This window comes from Rhinoraja longicauda, chromosome 8 (assembly GCF_053455715.1).
Source record: "Rhinoraja longicauda isolate Sanriku21f chromosome 8, sRhiLon1.1, whole genome shotgun sequence".
Taxonomy (NCBI): domain Eukaryota; kingdom Metazoa; phylum Chordata; class Chondrichthyes; order Rajiformes; family Arhynchobatidae; genus Rhinoraja; species Rhinoraja longicauda.
This window is the reverse complement of record NC_135960.1, coordinates 49,572,482-49,597,100: the sequence shown is the minus strand read 5'-3', so window position 1 is coordinate 49,597,100 and position 24,619 is coordinate 49,572,482. Positions and strand designations below refer to the sequence as shown.

The window sequence follows — 24,619 nt, the reverse complement described above, 5'->3', positions numbered from 1 at the left end:
TAGGATTTCCTTGCATGGGTTTCTTTGTTCCTTTTATGAAATGCTTCCTCTCAGAAAAGGAAAATTGAACCATAACTATATGTTATTTAAATAGTGTAGGAAAGAACTGCAGATGCAGGTTTAAATCAAAGGTAGGCACAAAATGCTGGAGTAATTCAGCAGGATAGGCAGCATCTGTGGAAAGAAGGAATGGGTGGCATTTCAGGTCGAGACCCTTCTTATTTAAATAGTATTGTTAACTGCAATAGTACTCTATCAATAGCAGTAGGTTACATTCAGACATGGATTTGCCATCAAGAAGTTGTATCACAGAGTTGAGTTTTTAGATATACACCCTATTGTAACATTTTTCAGTCATTTTTTGGTGACTTACTTTTGCTTTCTTTGCTTGGAATATCAATGTTTTTTTCCAGGAAATAGCATTGATTATATCTGTGAAACCCACTGTGCTGCATACTTATGTCAAAAATTAAACAGCAAGCAATTTCTAATGTAATCAAATATTTCAATAATGCGACTAACTACATTTATTCAGCTGAATCCATAACATTAATTTCATTTACTTCTAAAAAACGAAAAGCTCATTTTGTCCACTAGAGGTCAGTTTTGAGACATGGAACAAATGCAATTATACCAGACAAGCACTGGAAATGGCTGCACGTTACTGGAAATTATTTTGGCAGGTTGGCCAAATACTTTGTTTATCTGAGATTCTCACCATTAAGACAGTAAATGTTTCAATATTTTTCCAAACTGTATTTGTTGAAATATTTATTATTCACAATTTAATTTTATGCCATCTGTTCTATCATTTCAGTACATTATAGGAAAACATATATTTTTTAATTTGGCTGGCATATAGCACACAATAACTTTGTTTTGCCATATTTGTACAACTTTTACAGAATTCAAAAGTAATTCATACATATAATGCTTGCTCAAGTTGCTTCTATACAAACTTCTTTACCAAAATTCACTAAGTTCACAAATGTTATTGCGACATGGTAATTTTGCAATAACATTTGTGAACTTAGTGAATTTTGGTAAAGAAGTTTGTATCATTTTAATGCTGACGGTTTTAAATAAATTCCAAATCAAGCAATGTAGGTTTCTCTTGAATAGTGCCTGGTTTGTAAGATCTGTGATGGAGGGGAAGGGTCATTCTGTTCTTTAAATTTGCATGGAAAAGACCATCAAATCAAGGACAATAACTCCCATGATTAAGTGTGTTTTTGTTTTGCAAAATACAGCATGGAAACAGACCAGTCGGCCCACCGATTCCACACTGGCCATGCGCGGAACCTGTTCACACTAGTTCTATGTTATCCCTTTTGCAATTTACAATGGCCAATTAACCTACAAACCAGCATGTTTGTTTCACGAACCTTATACCTTTGCACTGCCTCATACAAGATAATTTTAAATGTACAAATTAGTGATGTAATTGGGTGTAATTCAACTCATTGAATAATTATCAAACCGATTTTGTTTTGCAACAAAATTGTTGGAAAAAATAGAATGTGCTGTTGAATGATTAGAAATAAGAACATTTTAACATAAACAAATTGAAAATGGAATAGTTGGCAAATGTAATCAATGTACGAGATGTATTTATCTGATTGTCTTTTAACCTTGGTGACATCTGAGAATTACCAATGATGCATATATATAATAATATTGTCAAAATACGTCATAATTTAATTGAGATGCTTCATATTAATGTTAAACTCTGTAAAAATTCAGCCTGTCTAATGGTCAATTCTACCATGATAGTAGTGGTAGGGAACAACAGTTATGTTATGACTATTGATATTAGGTTGAAACATATTTCAGGTGGCTTGCTTTGCTCATATACATTGTATTATTACTTATCAAAGCATTCAGGAGTCCATGGTGCAAGGTTGGGTTGGAATAATATTTTCAATTTGGTTTTATGCTGAAAAGACTTGGAATCAGTTTTCTCTGGTACTCGACTGGTGATTGCAATGCTGAAATAAAGATCAAAATATTAAGTTATAATGTGATGCTGTAATAATTTTAGATATAAAATTGGTTATCATTAGAACCTCCCCCTTACCTAACCTAACTCCATTGAGAAAATAATCTGCCTCCTTGTTTTTGCCGCCAAAGTGAATAACCTCACATTTATCTATATTATACTGCATCTGCCACACATCTGCCCATTCACTCAACCTGTCCAGGTCACCCTGCAACCTCCTAACATCCTCTTCACAGTTACACTGCCACCTTTGTGTCATCCACAAACTTGCTAGTGTTGCTTCTAATTCCCTCTTCTAAATCATTAATATATATGGTAAACGGTTGCGGCCCCAACACCGAGCCTTGCGGCACTCCACTCGCCACTGCCTGCCATTCTGAAAAGGTCCCGTTTACTCCTACTCTTTGCTTCCTGTCTGCCAACCAATTTTCTACCCATGTCAACACCCTACCCCCAATACCATGTGCTCTAATTTTAGTCACCAATCTCCCATGCGGGACCTTTTCAAAGGCTTTCTGAAAGTCTAGATACACTACATCCACTGGCTCCCCTTCATCCATTTTACTTGTCACATCCTCAAAAAATTCCAGAAGATTAGTCAAGCATGATTTCCCTTTCATAAATCCATGCTGACTTGGACTTATCCTTTTACTGCTATCCAAATGCACCGTTATTACCTCTTTAATAATTGACTCCAGCATCTTTCCCACCACCGAAGTCAGGCTAACTGGTCTGTAATTCCCCGTTTTCTCTCTCTCGCTCCTTTCTTGAAAAGTGGGATAACATTAGCTATCCTCCAATCCACAGGAACTGATCCTGAATCTATTGAACATTGGAAAATGATCACCAATGCGTCCACTATTTCTAGAGCCACCTCCCTGAGGACCCTGGGATGCAGACCATCAGGCCCAGGGGATTTATCATCCTTCAGTCCCATTAGTCTATCCAATACTATTTCTTGCCTAATGAAAATTTCTTTCAGTTCCTCTACCCCCCTAGATCCTCTGTCCTCCAATACATCTGGGAGATTGTTTGTGTCTTCCTTAGTGAAGACAGTTCCGAAGTACCTGTTCAACTCTTCTGCCATTTCCTTGTTACCCATAATAATTTCACCCGTGTCTGTCTTCAAGGGACCCACATTTGATTTTGCTACTTTTTTTCTCTTAACATATCTAAAGAAGCTTTTACTGTCCTTCTTTATATTCTTGGCCAGCTTCCCCTCGTAATTTATCTTTTCAGCCCGTATTGCCCGTTTTGTTACCTTCTGTTGTCGTATGAAAGTTTCCCAATCCTCTGGCTTCCCGCTACTCTTTGCTGTGTTATACATCTTTTCTTTTAGTTTTATTTCATCCCTAACTTCCCTTGTCAGCCACAGTTGCCTCCTACTCCCCTTAGAATCTTTCCTCCTTTTTGGAATGAAATGATCCTGGATTATGCCCAGAAATTCCTGCCATTGCTGTTCCACCGTCATTCCTGCTAGGATCCCTTTCCAGTCTACCTTAGCCAGCTCCTCTCTCATGCCTTCATAGTCCCCTTTGTTCAACTGCAACACTGATACTTCCGATTTAACCTTCTCCTTCTCAAATTGCAGATTAAAACTAATCATATTATGATCACTACCTCCAAGCGGTTCCTTTACCTCGAGTTCTCTTATTAAATCTGGTTCATTGGACAACACTAAATCCAGAATTGCTTTTTCTCTGGTAGGCTCCATTACAAGCTGCTCTAAGAATCCATCGCGGAGGCACTCTACAAACTCTCTTTCTTGGGGTCCAGAACCAACCTGATTTTCCCAGTCTACCTGTCTGCTGCAGAGTTCGCACTCCACAGTTTACATATTGATATTTTACCGTGATTGCCTTGAAGCCAATCTAATTGGCAGTCTTGGCGTCCACTTGGGATGGGGAGCAGCAGAGTAGCTGACAGCCTAGGTAGAGAGCCAATTATTGATTTAATCACATAGAATTTCAGTTTACAGTCTTGAAATAAGTTTTACATAATTCATAAGTTTTAATTAATTTAGACAGTGATAATTTGTGGCAGTTAGAGGTATTGGGGAAGTATCACATATCCAATGTTTGGCCCGCCTTTCTTCAACTTGTACCTGACCAGATTAAAGAGACTTGCAGTGACGTTTGAGGTTGAAAATTATCTACATACCATTCAACAAATTCTTTTGAAGGTCAAGTGCTTTGTTGATATCACAAACCCAAGCTTCATAGATTTCTCTGTTCGCTGCCTCTAAGATCAAGCGCTCATCGGTCCCAGTGGAGGTCAGAGCAAATTTGCAAAGTTCATCGTTCACATTGCTCTCGATGTTTAGATTATTCATCTGAATTGGATCAGATAAAATAACTGATGAAAAGATGTAAATGCTAGAATCAGAATTTTACAGTTCAGAACACAGCAGATTTTTCAATTTTGATTCTGTTAACTTTTTAAAACAACCACCCAAATTAATTCCACTTCTCCATATGAGAGCAATTTTCTCCTTTCTGAGGATTTGTCCAATTTCTTTATTGAAAAGTTTTGAATGATTCTGTTTCCAACTGTCATTCAGGCAGTGCATTCCAAATGCTAAGAATGCTCTCTATGGTTTATCTCTTTCCCACTTTTATTAAACTTTGAAAATATAACTTCACCTGCAGATGATAGCATGCTTCTCTAGTCTTGTGTTATTTGAATCTTGAAGGAGAATTTGTAGTCTCCACAATTAAAACACAAGAGCCATCTTTGATAAATGCTATCAAAGTGCCATTTATTCACCAATAAGCTTTTCTCTAATCCTCAGTTCAGTTCTATCCAGGCATTATTTTGGCTATGATTCAAATGGGCATAAGTTGATGAAATGAGGTGAGAGTGATTGCTTTTGACAGCAAGGCTAAATTTGATTATGGCAACAAGAAGCTCCAATGAAATTGAAAGTTTTGGGATATAGTGTGGCAGACAAAGGAAGGTAATGTTGATGCAGCACAATGAAATGTAGTCTGGTTGCAGCCTCAAGGCATTGATGCAACAGTTCATCAGAGTAATATCCTAGGCCAAATGACTTTCAGCTGGTTCAATAGCTTTCTCTCCTTCAGGTGGTCATGATTAATATATTCACTGATGATTGCATTTTTCTTGGTTCCATTTGCCATCTCCAGCTGGAGAGAAAACCCGTCTACCTCCTTGAGAGATTCAGCAGTATTGTCATTGCTGAATCTAGTCTTCATCCATTGTCCTAACGTATCATGTCTGATTCATCCATTATCCCTGTGCTTGCTGAATAATATGACTCTAGTTCCAAAAAGCTTTGATGTAAAAATTCTCAATCTTATTTTGATCCATGATCTCACTTCCTTTGCCTTTTGTTCTGTAATTTCTTTGATCAAAAAAGTTTTACGCTCACTTCCAATCTTGACTATTTTGCGACCTTGAATTTAATTCCATTTGAATTTAACCACTATTAGATGCTGTGTCTTTAGATGCCATGGCCTGAAACTGTGGAATCCTTAACCAAAACCTTTCTTCTTTTAATTTGCTATTTAAAAGCTAACTTAACCTGGGGATTTGACATTTGCTCAGTGTCTTTATTTATTATTGGCGGTGCTTTTACTAACTTAAAGGTACTGGATGAAAATGGCATTATTTTCATTAGTTCTTTAATACACCAGATTAACCACTTTGAAAAGCAATTTTTTGGACTAGTCAAGAAGACACCAAAGACACGATATTCTGTAATGATTGATTAATTCTTCTTAGCTCTCCAAGTGGTTAAATGCAACTTGAACAAAATCCAAGCAGCTTCAGGACAAAACAACTGGCTTAATTTAGGACTTCATCAATTATGTTATACATTCAAAATGCATAGGAACTACATTTGAAGGACAATGCTTTTATCAACAACATCATGTCAACTTCCGTGTGTAGCTACTGTCTTACAGACATCACTCGGGAGAAGCCAGTCATTAATTTTGTCACTGAGCATCTGAAATGCATTCTTGGAGTGCCATACTTCCACAGTGTATACAGAAACAACTCCCAACATAGAGTGAGTTCTGCATCAAGTAAGCCACACCAAGAAAGCCTATTTTTATTACTTATCTAGGTATCCTTGATTTACGTGACTTTTGTTTAATAAAGCAAACTTTATAAGAGGCACAGCGATTGCATTTGCTTGCTATCTAATGAAGCCATTGGGAGGTACATATCACAGATGTGAAATAATAACAGAATGTTCTGAGTAGGAAGGAACTGCAGATGTTGGTTTAAACCAAAGATAGACACAAAAAGCTGGGGTAACTCAACGGGTCAGACAGCATCTCTGGAGAAAAGGGATAGGTGACGTTACAGGTCGAGACCCTTCTTCAGACCCTACTGTTATGATTCCCATTGGTGAAACAGTGGACAAATGTTATAATTGTCGAGGCTTCCACATGCTATTTAGATTGGGTTGGATACATAACACAGTAAGCACTTGTGGATTAAGGAATCATTACAATTTGATGATCTTTAGATCATAATCTTCAGTAGTAAAATCTAATTGTGAAGAAGTGATAAGGAATCGAGAACCAGAGGACATAGGATTAAGGTGTAGGGGGAAAGATTTAATAGGAACTGAGGGGTATTTTTTTTAAATACAAAGGGTGGTAGGTGTATGGAACATGCTACAGGAGGGGGTAGGTACTATCACAATGTGATACCACCTACCACACAGGCAGGTGGGACTAGTGTAGATGGGGCATGTTGGCCAGCGTAGGAAAGTTTGGGCCAAAGGGCCTGTTTTCATGCTGTATGAGTCTATGACTCTGACCTTTAGTTAATCCGTTCTATATTTACCTTTATGCTCTTCTTAAAATTATACCTTGGTGTTAAGGAACTCCTGTTCAGCAGTTCGCTGAAGATTAAAATCTGCTCAAAGAGAAAGACTCGTCGTTCCTTGTTTCGGTGCAGAACTCCAGAATCCTGCTCAGTCACAAGAAATGTATCTTGTTGTAGCAATTGGCCCTGTGCGGTGAGTTTACCCTGGAAATAACAAATAGTTCAGCATAGATTCAATAATATCACCCAGAATTTAATGTTCGAACAATAAAACCCCACCTCCAATTTTTAAAAGATTAATCTTCCTTCTATCTTTCAGTGGGCTTCATATTCTTGACCTTCGTTTACTAATAAAGACCCATCTGATTTAAAGCTTCGAATAGTGTAAAAGGCAGGGTGAATGAACTGTTCCTTTTACTGATGATGATAGAAAAGTTATAGGTGCGCTGAGAAGATTAAATTGTGGTGATGCAACCAAAAGCTTGCATATATATTATTATATACAGAAATCAAGATGTTGCTGTCCAACTCAACTCCAGTAATACCTTACCAGTAGACCAGGCGCCAAAATCTATATGAAGGTGTGAATTGGTAATTTTGCATAAGTCATACATCAAGCATGACAGATAACTGTAGGGCTCGTGTAAAATAATTGTTAATGGTTGATCACTCGCAAACAACCAGTCTGGTGCTGAAAAATTGATTTAATGTGAGGAATTTCATCCTTTCAAACTTTAATTACTGCTGAAGATTAAAAAAATATATTTTTTCATTTTTTTATTTTATCCCTCACTTAATCCCATTTAGCCGCCCTTATTATGTTTTCTGTCCATGATTTTACAATGATTTAATATTTCTTCATTTAAACTCTGTGTGTCAGTGAGGATTGTTGAAAATGATTTATTGAAGAGTTGTTTGCAGACCTCCCAACATTTGATTTTATAAATTCATAATTTTGATGTACAAAATTCAGAGTTTTACATCAAAATTCATAATATGGCGCGCAATGCAACTTTTCAGCAAAAAAAAGTACGCACGCCAAATGCGCATTCGCGCTGCGCTATATTCACGTGTGAAAAATGACTATTATGTCCAACAGTCTGTAGTTGTTGGACTACATGTACAATGTCAGGCCTATCATGAGTATATTCTGCTATTTATAGAAAGGTTATTGAACAGAGATACTTTTTGCAACACAAAGACAAAATTGTTTGCTTTGTTTTTTGCTTTTTCCTTACACATCCCAATTCTCTTAGTATTGAATAAAAGAACAATGGTCATAAAATGTATGACTACGTTAAGAAGAAATAATTGATACATGCGACTCGACTAAGCATACGGAAGTACTTGTTAAAGTGTAAATTCGCACATTAATTGATAATCACCCCAAAAAGGTGGTAATTGGCTTCTCTGCTGTGTTTTATAATTTAACCCCATCTTAATTAATTAATATAGTTATATAATCTTGCACTTAAAATTAATATTTACTCATTACAGTTCCACCGCTGATTTTCTGGCACTCTTGGTTCCAGAGCTTTGCTGGTTTATCCAGCTGGCTAAGGAAGTAGGCTATGGGGATAGATGTGCTGGCTCCAGCTGGGCTGGAGTTCCAAAGCTCCGGCCGCAGGTTGTAAATTCAACCCACCGATCGGCCATGGAAGTCCCGATGAGGTTGAGATTGGCTGCCTTGCCCAGCCTAGGTGCCACATTTTAGAGGAGACTTCCAGGGCGGGGAGATTTCTCGCGGAACCCTTAGCGACCTCTAGAGGCCGAATTGAGAAATTGGCCATGGAAGTCCCGATGAGGTCGAGATTGGCTGCCTTGCCCAGCCTAGGTGCCACATTTTCGGGGAGACTTCCAGGGCGGGGGGATTTTCCGCGGAACCCCTAGCGACATCTGGCGGTCAAATTGACAAATTGCAATTTTGCGGAAAAATGTGCGGTGAAATCGGAATGGCGGAAATGAAATAAGAAAGCGGAAACTTTCTGCCAAATTTGGAAGGGTTGGGAGGTGTGTATTTGGTGCCATTACCTACTCACATGCGCTGAGGGTTTCCTTTAGATGGTTTTCTCCACAGGGAAACAATAGTGGCCAATCATTTATGTTGATTGAGGAAACTAACATTTATATCGTGAGGCCATGATGATTTCTTTCTTTCCCCTTTAACTGCCTTTTGGGGTGTTTTTGCGGGGGATCCTTCGAGCGAATTACAATTGAACAATATCTTGAAGTCAAGGATGGACAAATGGAGTGGATAGTGTGAATGTGGAGAGGATGCTTCCACTGGTGGTGGAGTCTTGGACCAGAGGCTATAACAAGACAAAGACATACTTTTAGAAAGGAGATGAGAGGGAATTTCTTTAGTCAGAGGGTGATGAATCTTTGGAATTAATTGCCAATGACGGCTGTGGAAGTCTGAGTCAATGGATATTTATAAGGTGGAGATTAGATTCTTGATTAGTCAAGGTGTCAGAGGTTATGGGGAGAAACCAGGAGCATGGGATTGAGAGGAAAAAATAGATCAGCCATGATTGAATGGTGGAACAGATTTGATGGGCCGAATAGCCTAATTCTGCTCCTTGAATTTATGAACACGAAGTAGCTTTGATGATGACTCTAATATTTAACTCCACATGCAACTCTCTTTCCCACAAAGCAGCACATGCCAGGCTGTTCTCAGGCTTGGACTGAATTAAAGTTATGGCGAACAAGTCTCAATTTTATTTATGTGCTAGAACCAGGCAATTAATATTTAAAACTAGTGAAACCTCAGTTATTATTTTATTACATTGTTTTTCAATCATATGATCCTCAAAAATATAAATTTATTATTTTTATCTCAATTACTTAAAGATATTTTGAGATATGATACTGAACTTGATACGATGCTGACCTAGGCTCCACAGTGGCGCAGTGGTGGAGTTGCTGCCATACTTCACCAGAAACCCGGGTTCGATCCTGACTACGTGTGCTGTCTGAACGGAGTTTATACCTTCTCCCTGTGACTGCATAGGTTTTCTCTGGGTGCTCCGGTTTCCTCCCACACTCCAAAGACGAGCAGGTTTGTAGTTTAATTGACTTTGGTAAAAATGGTAATTTATTCCTAGTATTTCAGATAGTGCTAGTGTGCGGGGATCGCTGGTTGGCGTGGGCTTGATGGGCCGAAGGGCCTGTTTCCGCACTGTATCTATAAACTAAACTAAAGTAAACTTATTTCAGTACGTTACTGAGATATTTTGTGGATATAATTCTGATATCCTTATTCCAGTAATAAAATTATGTACTGATAAGGAAAATGAAACCTTACATTAAATCCTTCAAGTCTTCCCAAATTCATCATATCATTGCAGCGTTTTGGCACACGGTGCATTACACCGACTGCCTTCTGTTAACGATACATAAAATAAACATTGAGCATTAATGTTAGTCTGTTATCATTAAACCAAAATATAATATGGCAGTCATGGGATGAGTTCACTTTGTATGATAAATATGGAGAATGCCAATTTATCAGTTTACTTAAAGTAAAAACACAAATTGCTGGAAATATTTATAAAAATTACGCAGCAGCTGTTGAGAAACAGAGTTAATATTTAGTTTAATGACTTTTCATCAAAATGCTTCTGATGGAAATGCATTGAACTGCAACATTAGCTTAGCTTTCTCTCATAGCTACTGTCTGACCTGTGGAATATTTCCAGTATTTATTGTTTTTATTGTAGAAATTCAGCAGCTGCAGTAATCTGTAAAGCGTCTTTGAGTATATGAAAAGCGCTATATAAATAAAATGTATTATTATTATTATTATTATTAATCTGTTTTTGGCCAGCCAATTTATCTATCGGCTCCACTGCAGCCTCAGTTACTAATTCACATCAAAAAGTGGCATTTTCAATTAACGTTTCAGAACTGAGCTGTATAAATTTTTGTTGCCCAAGTTTGTTGAGGGGCAGAAATACATTTACCTTGTGGTAAAATGGCCGGGGGACCCAAGATCTAGTTTATCCCTGTTCTTTTTGCATTAGAATTTATTGTGTTTATCTCAAGCAAAGATTAGAGCATTTAAAATGGGCCAATCGCTCTATTAAAAGTTAGTCATAGTTATATAACACGGAATCAGACCCTTCAGCCCTCTAAGTCCACACTGACCAGAAAGCCATAATATATTCCAATCCCATTTATTCACCCATCTTTTCCAATCAACTCTTCCAAGATTCCACTACACAAGGGGCAGAAGTGTCTCTTATCTTTACAAACACACTCATGGTCAGAGGAAACAGCAACAAATCCCATTTACCAACAATTTCAAGTTACCGTTACTGTACTTTGAAATCCACTTACTCATCACAACTTGGATGGACTTACTTACATCATGTATATACTTCAAATAACACAGTAATGCATTTTCCTCTTTGAAGAGAAGGTTGCAAGCAACTATTGACAGCAGCTGCAGACTAGTGGAGAGTTCTATGAGACCCACTGGACATTGTTACAGTGTTCGAGATACAGCATGGAACCAGGCCCTTTGGCCCAATGGGTCCACACCCACCATCGATCACCCGTTCACACCAGTCTTTACTATCCCACTTTCACATCCACACCCTACACACTGGGGGCTTTTTACAGAGCCAATTAACTGACAAACCCGCACGTCTTTGGGATGTGGGAGGAAACCAGAGGACTGGGAGGAAACCCATGTGGTCAGAGGGAGAACATGCAAACTCCACATGGACTGCACCCGAGGTCAGGATCGCACCTGGGTCTCTGGAGATGCAGCTACCAGCTGTGCCACTGCGCCACCCTAAATAGAATGTTCTTTAGGTGATCTGCTCAGTTACCACAGATACTTAGTGTGAAGGATTGAAGATCATTGGAGGGGACAGTGTGATTATAGCAAAACTGCTTTGCTCATGCTATTTCTATCAATCCACTAACTTAAAGTTTATACGAATAAAATGTTAAAAAAAAAAAGTATAACCCTCTTACACATCAGTTCCCCTCACTATTACCATTCACTTGGGTCTGTTGTTTTTTAGAACCCCCCCCCCCAAAGAAAATCACATTTTCCAGGCCTTTGTTAATGGGGTAACAAAATGCTGGAGTAACTCAGCGAGTCAGGCAGTATCTCTATAGAACATGGATACCTATGCATGACTCGCTCAGTTACTCCAGCACTTTGTGTCATTCTTTGTAAATCAGCATCTGCAGCCTCTTTGTTTCTACCACTTGATAGACTATGGATATCACTTCACTCCATCTGAAACATATCCACTGGTTCATTTCTCGAGGCTAAGTTAGTGATGGTATCGGCACATGATGAATTGCACATTACAAATGAAATTCACCCGGCTCAGGAGAAAGGGAAGCTAGTGAGACAGCTTTCCAGGAGTGAGGTTGTTAATTAGTTTATCCCAAAGGATTACAGACAAAGACTGATGAACATTGCGATGCAGAGATGTCAGGGAGTGCCTGAACATTGGTATGAAATGTTCTTGCACAGGAATCGCAGAGGTTTATCCAACTGAATCCATACAAATCGATTCAGTTTCATTCAGATTCAGGGCAGCACAGTTGCTGTTGTTGCTGCCTTACAGCGCCAGAGACTCTGGTTCTATCCTGACTACAGGTGTTGCCTGTACTGAGTTTGTATGTTCTTCCTGTGACCGCATGAGTTTTTGTCGGGTGCTCCGGTTTCCTCCCACACTACAAAGAAGTACAGGGTTGTAGGTTAATTGGCTTCTGTGAATTGTAAATTGTCCCCGGTATGAGGAATAGTGCTAGTGTACGCTGGCCGGTGCAGACACAGTGGCCCGGAGGGCCTGTTTCCACACTGTATTTCTCAACTAAACTAAACTAAACATTCTTCACTATTTCCCCAAACTCCTCCAAAACCTGCAGTTTTTTCCCCACACTCTCCCTACTACTTCTACAATCAGTCAGAAGAAGGATCCCGACCAGAAAAGTGACCTATCCATGTTCTCCAGGGATGCTGCTTGATCCGCTGAGTTACTCCAACACTTGGTGTCATTTTTTGAGTTTCCCATCTATATCTGACTACCCCATCTCCTCAATGATGTTTCCCATTGCCTTGCCTCCACAATGCCACTGGCAAATCTCGCAGCAATGTTGTTAGTCCTGTTGTGATGGAGCTCACACCTTCTCCATAGGCAGTCCCAGTGATCTCAAATTGTACAACAATGTCACATTTTTTTTGTATTAACACCACTGTTACTGTAAATATTTATAAATCTAACAAAACAGGTCTTACCACAATCTCTGTAGTGTCAAAACCAGCTTTTTCACTGTATTTATAGAAATCCTGCAACAAGGCAATTATTAGTGAATACTTAGCATGATGTGTCAAGATGTTTTGTAGACCGATACCATGGATCATTTTAACATACCCATCATTCATGTAGAAGTATATCCTGTTAGTTAATCTTTCATTTTCTTGATTGTTTATCATTCTATTTTCTCACTTTCTTTGAAACAATGTAAAATCTCATTCTTCAAGCCAAGAAAACTTTAGTTTAAAAAATAAAGTACAAGTGAACTTCACAGAGCTTAATTAGCAAAACCCCAAAAAACGGCAACACCCTTTCCAAGTTTCTGCCCATTGATGCCCCCATTAAAGTAATTTTCATGGCAGTACACAAAAATAAATTCTTAGAAAATAACTAATGCCAATTCCCTTTTACCGACTAAATGGATGCTACTCTTCTATATATTATATATATATATATATATATATATATATATAATATATATATAATCTATATATATGCTAGACGTTTGCAGACTGTCGTATTGTTAAATACTTGAGTAAAGGCTTCCAAGATCTTTGCCTGAATTAGTTGTTTGCCCATTTGTTAATGTAAACAGAGAACCTAACAACTGTTTGAGGAATCTTTTAATTATTACTTTAATTGAATAGTGGCCAAATCTGCCAACCTGTTTCTTAGCTGGTTATCAGCTGGAGAAGTCCTTACCTTAAGCAAAAGTTGGTACTTAGTTATTCTCTGAACGGGTTTGATGAGATAGTCACTCAGGCTAAACGTCACATCCAAATCCAATTTTATTTCCTAATAAATGAAGCAAAAAGTGCATTATTTACGTAATATCAATTTTACCCAGTTTCAAAAAGAACTAACTGCTTGACCGCTTAATAATAACAAGTTTGCAGCCATGTGTTTTTCAAATGAAAAATTTTGATGTATCAGTTTCCAGTCTCTACAAGCATAACATTCCTGTCATTTTCCAAGTAGCATGATTATTATTGATGATTAATATATTGTAACCTAGTGGTTCCTGATTAGTCCATTTTATTTCTATTGCCATTGGGAAAAGACAACAAACTGCTTACCTCAAAGTAGGCATCATTTTCAACCAAAATGTACTCGGATCTTGGCTTATTTTGGCAATACCCCACATACATGCCTAAGCGTCTTTCCTGCAAATGAAATATAGTGTTTGTAACTGCAAACCTAATAATATCCACTGCAAAATTTGGCAAAATAAATCTTGTGTTTCGGGTGTTATAGGTCCAATAGATGCAAATGCAAACTTTTATCTTCAACTTAGTGTAGCACAGTGGCGCAGTGGTAAAGATGCTGCATCAGAACGCCAGAGAACCGGGTTCAATCCTAACTATGGGTGCTTCTCTGTACGGAGATTGTACGTTCTCCCTGTGACTACCTTGGTTTTCTCCGGGTGCTCCGGTTTCCTCCCACATTCCAAGGTTTGTAGGTTAATTGCCTTCTGTAAATTATCCGTAGTGTGTAGCATTGAACTAGAGCACTGGAATTGCTGGTCAGCGCGGACTCGGTGGGCCGAAGGGCCTGTTTCAACACAGTGTCTCCAAAACGTAAAACTAAAAACTAAAACTGCACTAATCATAAATCTGGAAGGCAATTGGACACAAATGCCCATCAAAAGACAGATCACAAAGTTTGTATTTGTGTATCCAATTTGAGATTACAATGACTGAATTCAATAGGGCAGCACAGTGCTGCCACAGTGCGGCACACAGTGGTGCAACTGGTAGAGCCGCTGCCTCACAGCGTCAAAGGCTTGGGTTCGATCCTGACCTCGGGTGCTGTCTGTGTGGAGCTTGCAGCTCAACTCATCTACTCATCCTTGAAATGAGGCCATCATGGACTCCACTCCCTTGGTGTACAGCTGGTGGGTGAACCTAATCAGTAGTCACGCTAGTCAGTAGTCACGATGCCTTAGTGCCAGTTTGCTGTGTCATGGATGTTTAAACTCTGTGGTAAACTATGGTTTCTAATAGGCATCAAACAAAGATGGAGTAACTCAGTGGGTCAGTCAGCATCTGTGGAGAACATAGATAGTTGTTGTTTCGGGTTGGGACCCTTCTTCAGACTGATTGTAGTAAGGAGAGAGTGGGAAAAAACTGGAAGGGAAGAGAAAACAGGACAAATATGGCAACATTGACCTCAGGCAAGGAGGTCCCTGATAGGCTGACTGCTGGCTAGACAGGTGTAAGCCCAAGAGGGATGCATTGTCGTGAACTGTGGGAGAGATGGGCAGAGAGGAGAGGGGAGGGAGGTGTTTGTGGAAGTTACCTAAAATTGCAGAACTCAACGTTCATACCGTTGGGTTGTAAGCTACCCGTGAAATATGAGATGCTGTTTTTTTCTGTTTCGAGTCCCCCCTCCCCCCTCCTACTCTCCCTACTACAATCAGTCTGAAGAAGGGTCCCGACCTAAAACGTCACCTATCCATTTTCTCCAGCGATGTTACCTAACTCACTGAGTTACACCAGCATTTTGTGTCTATCTTTGGTATAAACCAACATCTGCAGTTCCTTCCTAATACTTAAGCATCAAACAATATCACGTGAAGGGCTGGCAAACAACTCTTGCTTGTAAACCATGCACAACAGACAATACGCCTATAATAAAAACAGCAATCCCGCATGGATGATTGTGGATTTGACAAATGGCATACACAAACTATCTGGACTGCCCTGGAAAATCCTTACTTCTCAAAGTGGGCCTCAGGTCTCCTGTACACTTCACAGATCCCCCTGTAATGATGGCTCAGCACTCTCAGCTAGTTAGACAGCCAGCACTTGTGATTTGGGCAAGGATAAACAAATTATATTGGAAAGGTACAGGAAATTTAACAGTTCAATCAAAAAGGGTCCCAGTTCGGGGCAGGAAGTCATGACGTAGTTTTATAGGACTTTAGTTAGACTACATTTGGACTTTTGCGTGCAGTTCTGATCAGCCCATTGCAGGAAGAATGTGGAATGAGTGCAGAGGAGATTTATCAGAATGATAACTGGTTTAAAAGGCATTAGCTGCAAGGAGAGGTTGTTCAGTCTTGGATTGTTTTCTCTGGAATAGTGGAGGTTGAAGGGAAACCTAATAAAAGTATATAGAATTATGAGAGGCACATATAGGGTGGACAATCAAAACCTTTAACCCAGAGTGGAAATGTCAGTTTAGGGCATAGCTTTAAGGTGAGAGAGGTTTCAAAGGTCTTTTCAACAGTTCAACAGTTCAACAGAGCTTTATTTGTCATTCCGTACCAATTGTCAATTGTACCTATTAAGGTACAATGATATGCAAATTACCATACAGCCATACTAAAAAAACAACAAGACACACAACTACATTAAAGTTAACATAAACATCCACCACAGTGGATTCCCCACATTCCTCTCTGTGATGGAAGGCAATAAAGTCTAATCCTCTTCCCTCATTTTTCTCCCGTGGTCAGGCCAGTTGAACGATCCGTCGGGGCGATCGAAGCTCCCGCAGCCGACGTTTGAAGCCCCTGGGTCGGGGAGGTCGAAGCTCCTGCAGCTTGGAGTTCCAGATGTCAGTCTCTGACCAGAGACCACGTGCTCCGTGATGTTAAAGTCCGCAGGCATCCGCGGTAGAGCTCAGAGGTCGATCCCTGATAAAGGGATCGCGGGCTCCATGATGTTAAAGTCCCGTAGGCTCCCGCGGTGCAGCTCTCGAAGTCAGTCTTCAGCAAAGGCTGCCAACTCCTCGATGTTAGGCCGCAGTGCGTACGGAGATACGATACCGAACAAAAATCACATCTCCACCAAGGTAAGAGATTAGAAAATGTTTCCCCAACCCCCTCTCACACCCACCACATAAAACAAGCTAAAGAACACTAAAAACATACATTTAACACATACTAAAAAACAATGAAGAGGAAAGGGACAGCCTGTTGGCGAGGCAGCCATTGCTGGTGCCACCCGGCAAGGTTTAAAGGAGATGTGCGGGGCAATTTTGTTTTTTACAAAGAGGGTGGTAAGTGCCTGGAATGCGCTGCCAGGGTTGGTGATTGTCGCAGATATGATAGTGGCATTAAAGAGATGTTTAGATAATCACATGGATATGCAGGGAATACAGTGATATGGATTCTGTGCAGACAGATAAGAGTTGGGCTTGGCATCATGTTAGGCACAGACCTATGGGTCAAAGGAGCTATTCTTGTGCTGTACTATTCTATGTTACCGATCCCTAATTGGCAAGTGTACAGAATTAGTCTATTGAGTCCACATGTCAGAGGTGCCATGATTTGGTACCAATTTTCAGAGTCCAAGCTCGAGTGGTGTCTGTTCCAGGCAAGTCCCAGGCTGCTGCAAGCCTCCAGCCATCTCCTTCCTTGGACACCAGGTACCACTCCTCGCCCGTCCACGTTAGACTCGGTAGACCCAACGCTGTTTCTCTCGCCTCTCCTACCTTGCTCCGTTCCACTTCACTTCCCCACTTATTTCCCTGTTGCACACTTAAAGGGATATTGGTTGAAGTGCTCGGAGAGTGCAGGAGCAACAAAATATACTTCAATACAACATTAAATAGACCAAGCTCTGACAAGATAGCCAAAGACTCACATGCTTGATGAAGAGCGTTGCCAAATAGTCTGGCTCCTGGAGGCATTTTTCCAATTCTCCCAAGAAATAACTACAAAAGAATAATCACAGTATTATTCCAGAACTTTGTTTCAGTGGTGCACATTTACCCATTGTATTTTGAAGTAACAACATGTACAGATGTGCAAACAATTTAAGTTTTGTAGAGGTTTTTTTTCCATTGTGCAAATCATCCAACAATGCTAGAGTGGGAACAACGGTAATTTGTGGGGATTTTAATCCTTGTGCCACACATTTAGGATTCCCATGTGAACATGGAAATCCAGAAGTCGCTGGCTGCTCACTGCTGGTGATTTTCCAACAGCACCACCACCTTGGACTTGTTATCAACTCCAGAGGCAGACGACAAATTTATGGTCATTCACTTGAAAGGAGATTAACAGCAAAGAGGGTTGTAATAGGAATATGCACATTTGTTAAATAATTGGATTTAGATAAATGCTTAAATTGTTAAGTGCTTTAATGTTTTTAATGATCATGAAGCATTTAAACACATTCCTAATCGTTTGATTTTTACTAGTTTTTTTCGTTTTTAGAGATACAACGTGGAAACAGGTCCTTCGGCCCATCGAGTGCGTGCAGTGATCCTCATACACCAGTTCTATCCTACACACTATGGACAATTTACAGAAGCCAATTAACCTACAAATTTCCACACCTTTGGAGTGCGGGAGAAAGCTGGAGCACCCATAGAAAACCCATGTGGTCACAGTGAAAATTTACAAATTTCCCACAGGCAACATCTGTAGTCAGGATCAAACTCGGATCTCTGGTGCTGTAAGGCAGCTATTCTACTGCTGCGCCAACGTGCTGCCCCATTTTGGATGTTTAAGGTGTGAGTTTCTAATGAAAGCTCAGTAATTTACAATTTGCTTTAAAATGAATAATATCAATTGATAGCCGACATATGAATAATGAGTAGATAATGCACTGCAGCATTAACTCCAAAGTTCACAATTTCAACAAACGTATGTCATCTTCAAAATCTTTTAAGTATCTCCGCCTGAGATTTTCAAATAACAAATTAATCAAAGTAACATAACTACCAGTGATTGAATTTCAAGTTAGAAAAAACAATTATATTAATTATCATTTTGGGTTTTATGCTTTTGAAAGCTTAAGTTATTATTTTTAAAGGCCTCGATTAAAAATTTATGAATATTACAGAGAGAGAGCACTTCATTTTACTGATTCAAAATAATAGTGCATCATACAACAGTAACAATGGTGTTATTATAATAAAATGTTGAGTAAGTTATCAATTTTCATAAACAATGTAGAATGTTATGACATTTTATCTGTCATAAAATATTCTAAGGCACCTTAACTATTATCAAAATAAAATTGACCACAAATAAGGAGCTTTTTGGCCCAATAGCCAATGGCTAGTATAAAGAAGTACTTTTGACGAGCTAAAGTTTTAGAGACGAAGGGATACCGGGAAGAATACCCGAGTTTAGGGTGAAAGCATATGTAGGGTGAATACATATGTAAGTAAGCTAAACTTACAAGAATGATATTGGATCACGTCAATTGTTTGAGTGCTTGGGTTATGATGCATTGCAGCCTCATTGACCCAGCAGTGGAAATACATAATTTCCTTCATAATGTCAAATTTAATGGACTGATTTCCAATGCTATTTGTTGCAAGACTCAGAGCTGGATTGGAAAGTCCATCTAATGGTGTTACGTTTTGGGCATGAAAGATAGACTGATTATGAGTTGGGTATATTCATTTAAATTGTGTTATATACCTAATAGATGGAGAAGATCAGGTCTATTATACTCTTTGTTGGTCACCAAGATTGCAAATTTTACTATGGGCAAATTTCCCAATTTACAATCTGTAGAAGTTTGATCTTAGTATCACCAAAGTACTATTTATTAACATGTCATTTTGCTTCTCTCTCAATTTTGGGTGCTGGCCATCATATTTTTTTTAATCACCAGTTGGATAAAGTTTTAAAAGGCGATTTACATTCTTGGAAATATGGTAGGAAAGTTTGGACATCTTGAAGAAAAATAAATAGTGATATTTAGGGAGAAGTATCAGTGAGAAAAATGGTGTTCCTCAAAAATGAATGAAATGTTCCTGGTGCAATAATTATCTGAAGTGATAATCGACGTACGTCTTGTGCCAGTCGTAGATCTGATGAATATTTCCAAAAATGATCTTATCTTTTCCTTTCATATCATCTGGAACTCCCTTTTCTTCAATTTTTTTCATGTAGCCCTGAAATACGAGAAAGTGTCAGGTTGGAGAAGCAAATTCTAAGATATGACGTTTCAAACATATGAATCTTACAATAGTTACAGCACAGACAAAGCCATTTGTTCATTCTGGCTCTTTATCAAAGCAACTCACTAATTCCGATCCGTCTTCTCTATAGCCACACAATTTTTATTTTGCCACATGCATTTATCTAGTTAATGAAGGCCGGGATGGAACTTGTCTCCATTACATCTGCAGGCAATGCATTCAGGAGTCAAGAGAAAGAGCATTTTATTGTCATATGTCCCGAAACAGACCAATGAAATTCTTCCTTGCAGCAACGCAACAGAATGTAAACATATTACTTTGTAAAGCCCATAATAAACAACAACAAATAGTTCAATATATATTAAAAAACAAACAGATAGACAATAGTAATGCAAAGTCAAAAATAATGTCCCCAAGTCTATGTAGTTGGAGTCTATTTGAAGGTTTTAGTGTTTAATAGCCTGATGGTTGTAGGGAAGAGGCTGCTACTGAACCTGGACGTTACGGTTTTTAGGCTCCAATACCTTCTTCCCGATGGCAGAAATGAAATGAGAAAGTGCACCAAGAAGTGAGAATCAACAAATATTGCATTTGGTTCTCTCGATGTAGCTTTCTTTACATCGGTAAGACCACATTTTAGACTATGCAACCAATTTACCCAACACTTGCGTTCGGTCCGCCAAGACCTGCTGGATCTCCTATTGCTAACCATTTTAACCCCTCTTCCCATTCCCATACTTATCTTTCTGTCCTGGGCCTCTTCCACTCCCAGATGAAGCCACACAAAAACTGGAAGAACTCTACCTCATATTCCACTTGGGTAGCTTACAACTCAAGTATGAACTTTGAATTCTCCAATTTCAAGTAATACTTCCCGAACTACCCCCCTGCCCTCCCATCCCAATCCTGCCCCCTACTCCCAGCCTGCTTTGCATACATTTCTCCCACAATCTCCCACCTCCACAGTCACCCTGCTCCTTTCACCTTCTCCATACATTCATCTCCCATCCCCAAGTCCCATATTTCCATTTTAACTCCCTCTTTCCCCTCACTCTTGTTCCCTTCCACCCATATCCGTCGCTCCGGCTTTACATTTCACTAATCTGCTTCTCTCCTTATGTGATACTTTTTTTCTCTTTTTCACCTCTAACCTTGATCACTTACTCCATCCATCAGCCAATCAAACCACCCCCTCATCTGTATCCACCTATCACTTACCCTATCACCATAATCTATTTTCCAGCTTTCACCCCCCCCCCCCTTTTCTTCATCAGTCTGAAGAAAGGTTTTGATCCAAAATGTTGTCTGTCCACTCCCTCTTGTCCACTATTCTTGCTATTGAGGGCGTGCAGCGTAGGTTCACTAGGTTAATTCCCAGAATGGCGGGACTGTCGTATGTTGAAAGACTGGAGCGACTAGGTTTGTATACACTGGAATTTAGAAGGATGAGAGGGGATCTTATCGAAACGTATGATTATTAAGGGGTTGGACATGTTAGAGGCAGGAAACATGTTCCCAATGTTGGGGGAGTCCAGAACCAGGGGCCACAGTTTAAGAATAAGGGGTAGGCCATTTAGAACAGAGATGAGGAAAAACTTTTTTAGTCAGAGAGTTGTGAATCTGTGGAATTCTCTGCCTCAGAGGGCAGTGGAGGCCAATTCTCTGAATACATTCAAGAGAGAGCTAGATAGAGCTCTTAAGGATAGCAGAGTCAGGGGGTATGGGGAGAAAGCAGGAACGGGGTACTGATTGAGAATGATCAGCCATGATCACATTGAATGGCGGTGCTGGCTTGAAGGGCCGAATGGCCTACTCCTGCGTCTATTGTCTATTGTCTATTGTCCCTCCACAGATGCTACCTGATCTGCTGAGTTCCTCCAATACTTTGTGTTTTGCTCATGATTCCAGCATCTGCAGTTTCTTATGTCTCCAGTTCAATTCACTGGTTCATCTTACCTCCACTGCAGCTCCCAAGTCTTTCACGTAAATTTTCTCAGTTTCAATAAGTTCATTCAGGACACAACTGTAAGAAAACAAGAAAAAAATATTTGTTGGTCTTAAGAATTCAGTTTGGATGTAGGAATAAATGTATGTCAATGCATCTTTTGAATCTATTCAATGAAATCGTAGCTTTTTGACTCTGAATATCTAATTAAATGCCATTTCTCTTAATAGGTTGCTTAGCAGAAATCATCATTAATAATTACTCCAGCTACAACTGCCGTTTCTGGATAAGAGATCCAAACTTCTACCCCCCATTTGCCCTCCCATTGGAAAAAAGAACTGATGCTCAACTACACTCCTGGAACATTTTTGAAAAATCTATATTAACCCCAAAGTATTTAATTTTTAATGGTGGCACGGTGGCGCAGCGTGTAGAGTTGCTGCCTTACAGTGCTTGCAACTCCAGAAACCTGGGGTTTCGATCCCGACTACGGGTGCTGTCTGTACGGTGTTTGTACGTTCTCCCCGTAACCGTGTGGGTTTTCTCCGATATCTTTGGTTTCCTCCCACACTCCAAAGGCGTACAGGTTTGTAGGTTAATTGGCTTGGTGTAAGTGTAAAAATTGTCCCTAATGCGCGTGTAGGATGGTGTTAATGTGCAGGAATTGCTGGTCAGTGCGGACTTGGTGGGCCGAAGGGCATGTTTTCATGCTGTATTTCTAAAGTAAACTAAATTAAACTAATGGTTATCAACTGCTTCTTAAGTGAAGTGAAATCATATCAGGACAACATTGAATCTTGGTATAATGGACCAAAGTTTTCATGTTTCATTATGACCAATACAGCAACACAAGACAGATGCATAACTGGTCAAGAAAACAAATCCTAATGGATATTTTGAAACTTAATGTTGCATTTTACCTATAAGGCAAAATAAAAATGCTTACTTTCTGCTTTTAAGTGCTTTGGCCAGCGTTTCTTCATCAACTTCACTGGGTGACACTGGGGAATTCATTGAATTAGAACTGCTGAAATCTTTTGGTTAGTAAAGAAATCACAATGTGATTCCAGAGTCTGGAAATAAATAAATGTAGACATGATACAAGTGTAATTTTTGATGGAAGGAGAGCAATATCTGCAGGTATGAATTATTCAATTATATAAAAATGGATTAATCTGAAAATGGGTTGCGGTATTCTGACACAAAGCAGGATGTAGCGAGATTTCCTACATGGCCAATTGCTGTTGCTACTCACAGCTAGCCTTCAACCTTTAAAGGAAAGGTACTATAAGGTTGGAATTGCATTCATAGCAGCTGATCTCATAATCTCAGACAAGACGAGAGACACAAAATGCTGGAGTGACTCAGCGGGTCAGACAGCATATCTGGAGAAAAGGACTAGGTGACGTTTTTGTTTGAGACCCTTCATCTGACCGAGATATTCCATTCTCCGTCTAAAGAAGGGTCTCAAACCGAAATATCACCTATTCCTTCTCTCCAGAGATGCTGCCTGACCCGCTGAGTCACTCCAGCATTTTGTGTCTCTCTTCAATGTAAACCAGCATCTGCAGATCCTTCCTACACATAATCTCAGACAGTCAGGAGGAGATCATTGTTCTGCTAATTTGCAAAAGGATCATTAAAAGCACCTTAGTTTAGTGCCTACAATATTCTCGGATGAATAATAGCATTTTTGCTTTACTATAATTAAAACATAATTCAGAATAATATTAGCAGAAGTGGGCAAACCACAGTAGCAGACTAAAATTTAATTCAAAACAGATCACAAGGAATTTATCACTGTATAAACACATTTTTACAGAGAGGAGTGAACTAACAAGGAAAAAAATATTTAAATAATACAAAGAACCTAAGTTTAGGTATGCCATTCTTATAGGTACAAGAAAATAATGCAGTCCAGTCGTTGAAGTTAAACTTACCAAGTGCAATCTCACGGCCTAAACACAGTCAACTACAAATTTTCCAGTCAATGTTTGGTCTCCAGATACAGTGGAAGGAGCAATTGGAGTATTTCCGCTGTGTCGTTTTAAAATAGCCACTCAGAAATAGAAGGGTATGTGTAAAATGATGTGTGTTGTCTTATAAACGAATTGCAAATAATATTTATCAGGGCAAGGCATTGGTTCTGGCAAGAGCATTTTTTGTTTGCATGAATTTTGCATACCTTTTACAAAACAAAAATGATCTGTATTTGTTGACTGAATATTATAACCAATAATTTACACAATGCAGCGGCAGCTAAATATAATTAAGTTTCAGCAGTTGCCAAAATAACATAAACTATTAAATGCTAAGCAAGATTCCTTATTGTGTGTAGGATACTGCAAAAATGTTGAGATGCACCAGAGTGGGTCAGATGAATCTTTCAGGAAGCTCACAGGTTCTCTGATAATATATTTTAAAAAACTATGTTTGGTGGGAACCAGAGAGAGAGGTGGCTACCTCAAGACTGCCCCTTCATCCTTGAAACGCCCTATTTCCTGTGTTGGCTTGTTTTTATGTCAAACCATTGCACTCTGGTGGGAACAACTGAGCAACTGATCAAAAACATTCAAGTAAGAATTTCTACCAAGAGTTTAAAGTCTGTAGAATCATTCTTGATAAAATGAAATAAAAGGAACAGGGTAAAGGTGGGAAAATATGCGACATGACAGAAATATAAAAGGAAAATTG

General features: G+C 39.2%; 1 protein-coding gene across 1 annotated transcript; it reads right to left on the bottom strand.

Moving 5' to 3' along the window:
- Window positions 1-1,920: 1,920 nt before the first annotated feature.
- LOC144596362 (rho guanine nucleotide exchange factor 25-like) lies at window positions 1,921-22,959 on the bottom strand. The gene is made up of 11 exons (XM_078404619.1): window positions 22,872-22,959; window positions 21,937-22,003; window positions 19,850-19,953; window positions 17,682-17,751; window positions 14,166-14,252; window positions 13,792-13,884; window positions 13,071-13,121; window positions 10,110-10,187; window positions 6,821-7,006; window positions 4,160-4,331; window positions 1,921-1,988 (listed from the first exon to the last, which is right to left on the bottom strand). Exons 1-11 carry the CDS (start codon window positions 22,937-22,939, stop codon window positions 1,921-1,923), a joined length of 1,044 nt encoding a protein of 347 aa, XP_078260745.1. The 5' UTR covers window positions 22,940-22,959.
- Between the last annotated feature and the right edge of the window lie 1,660 nt (window positions 22,960-24,619).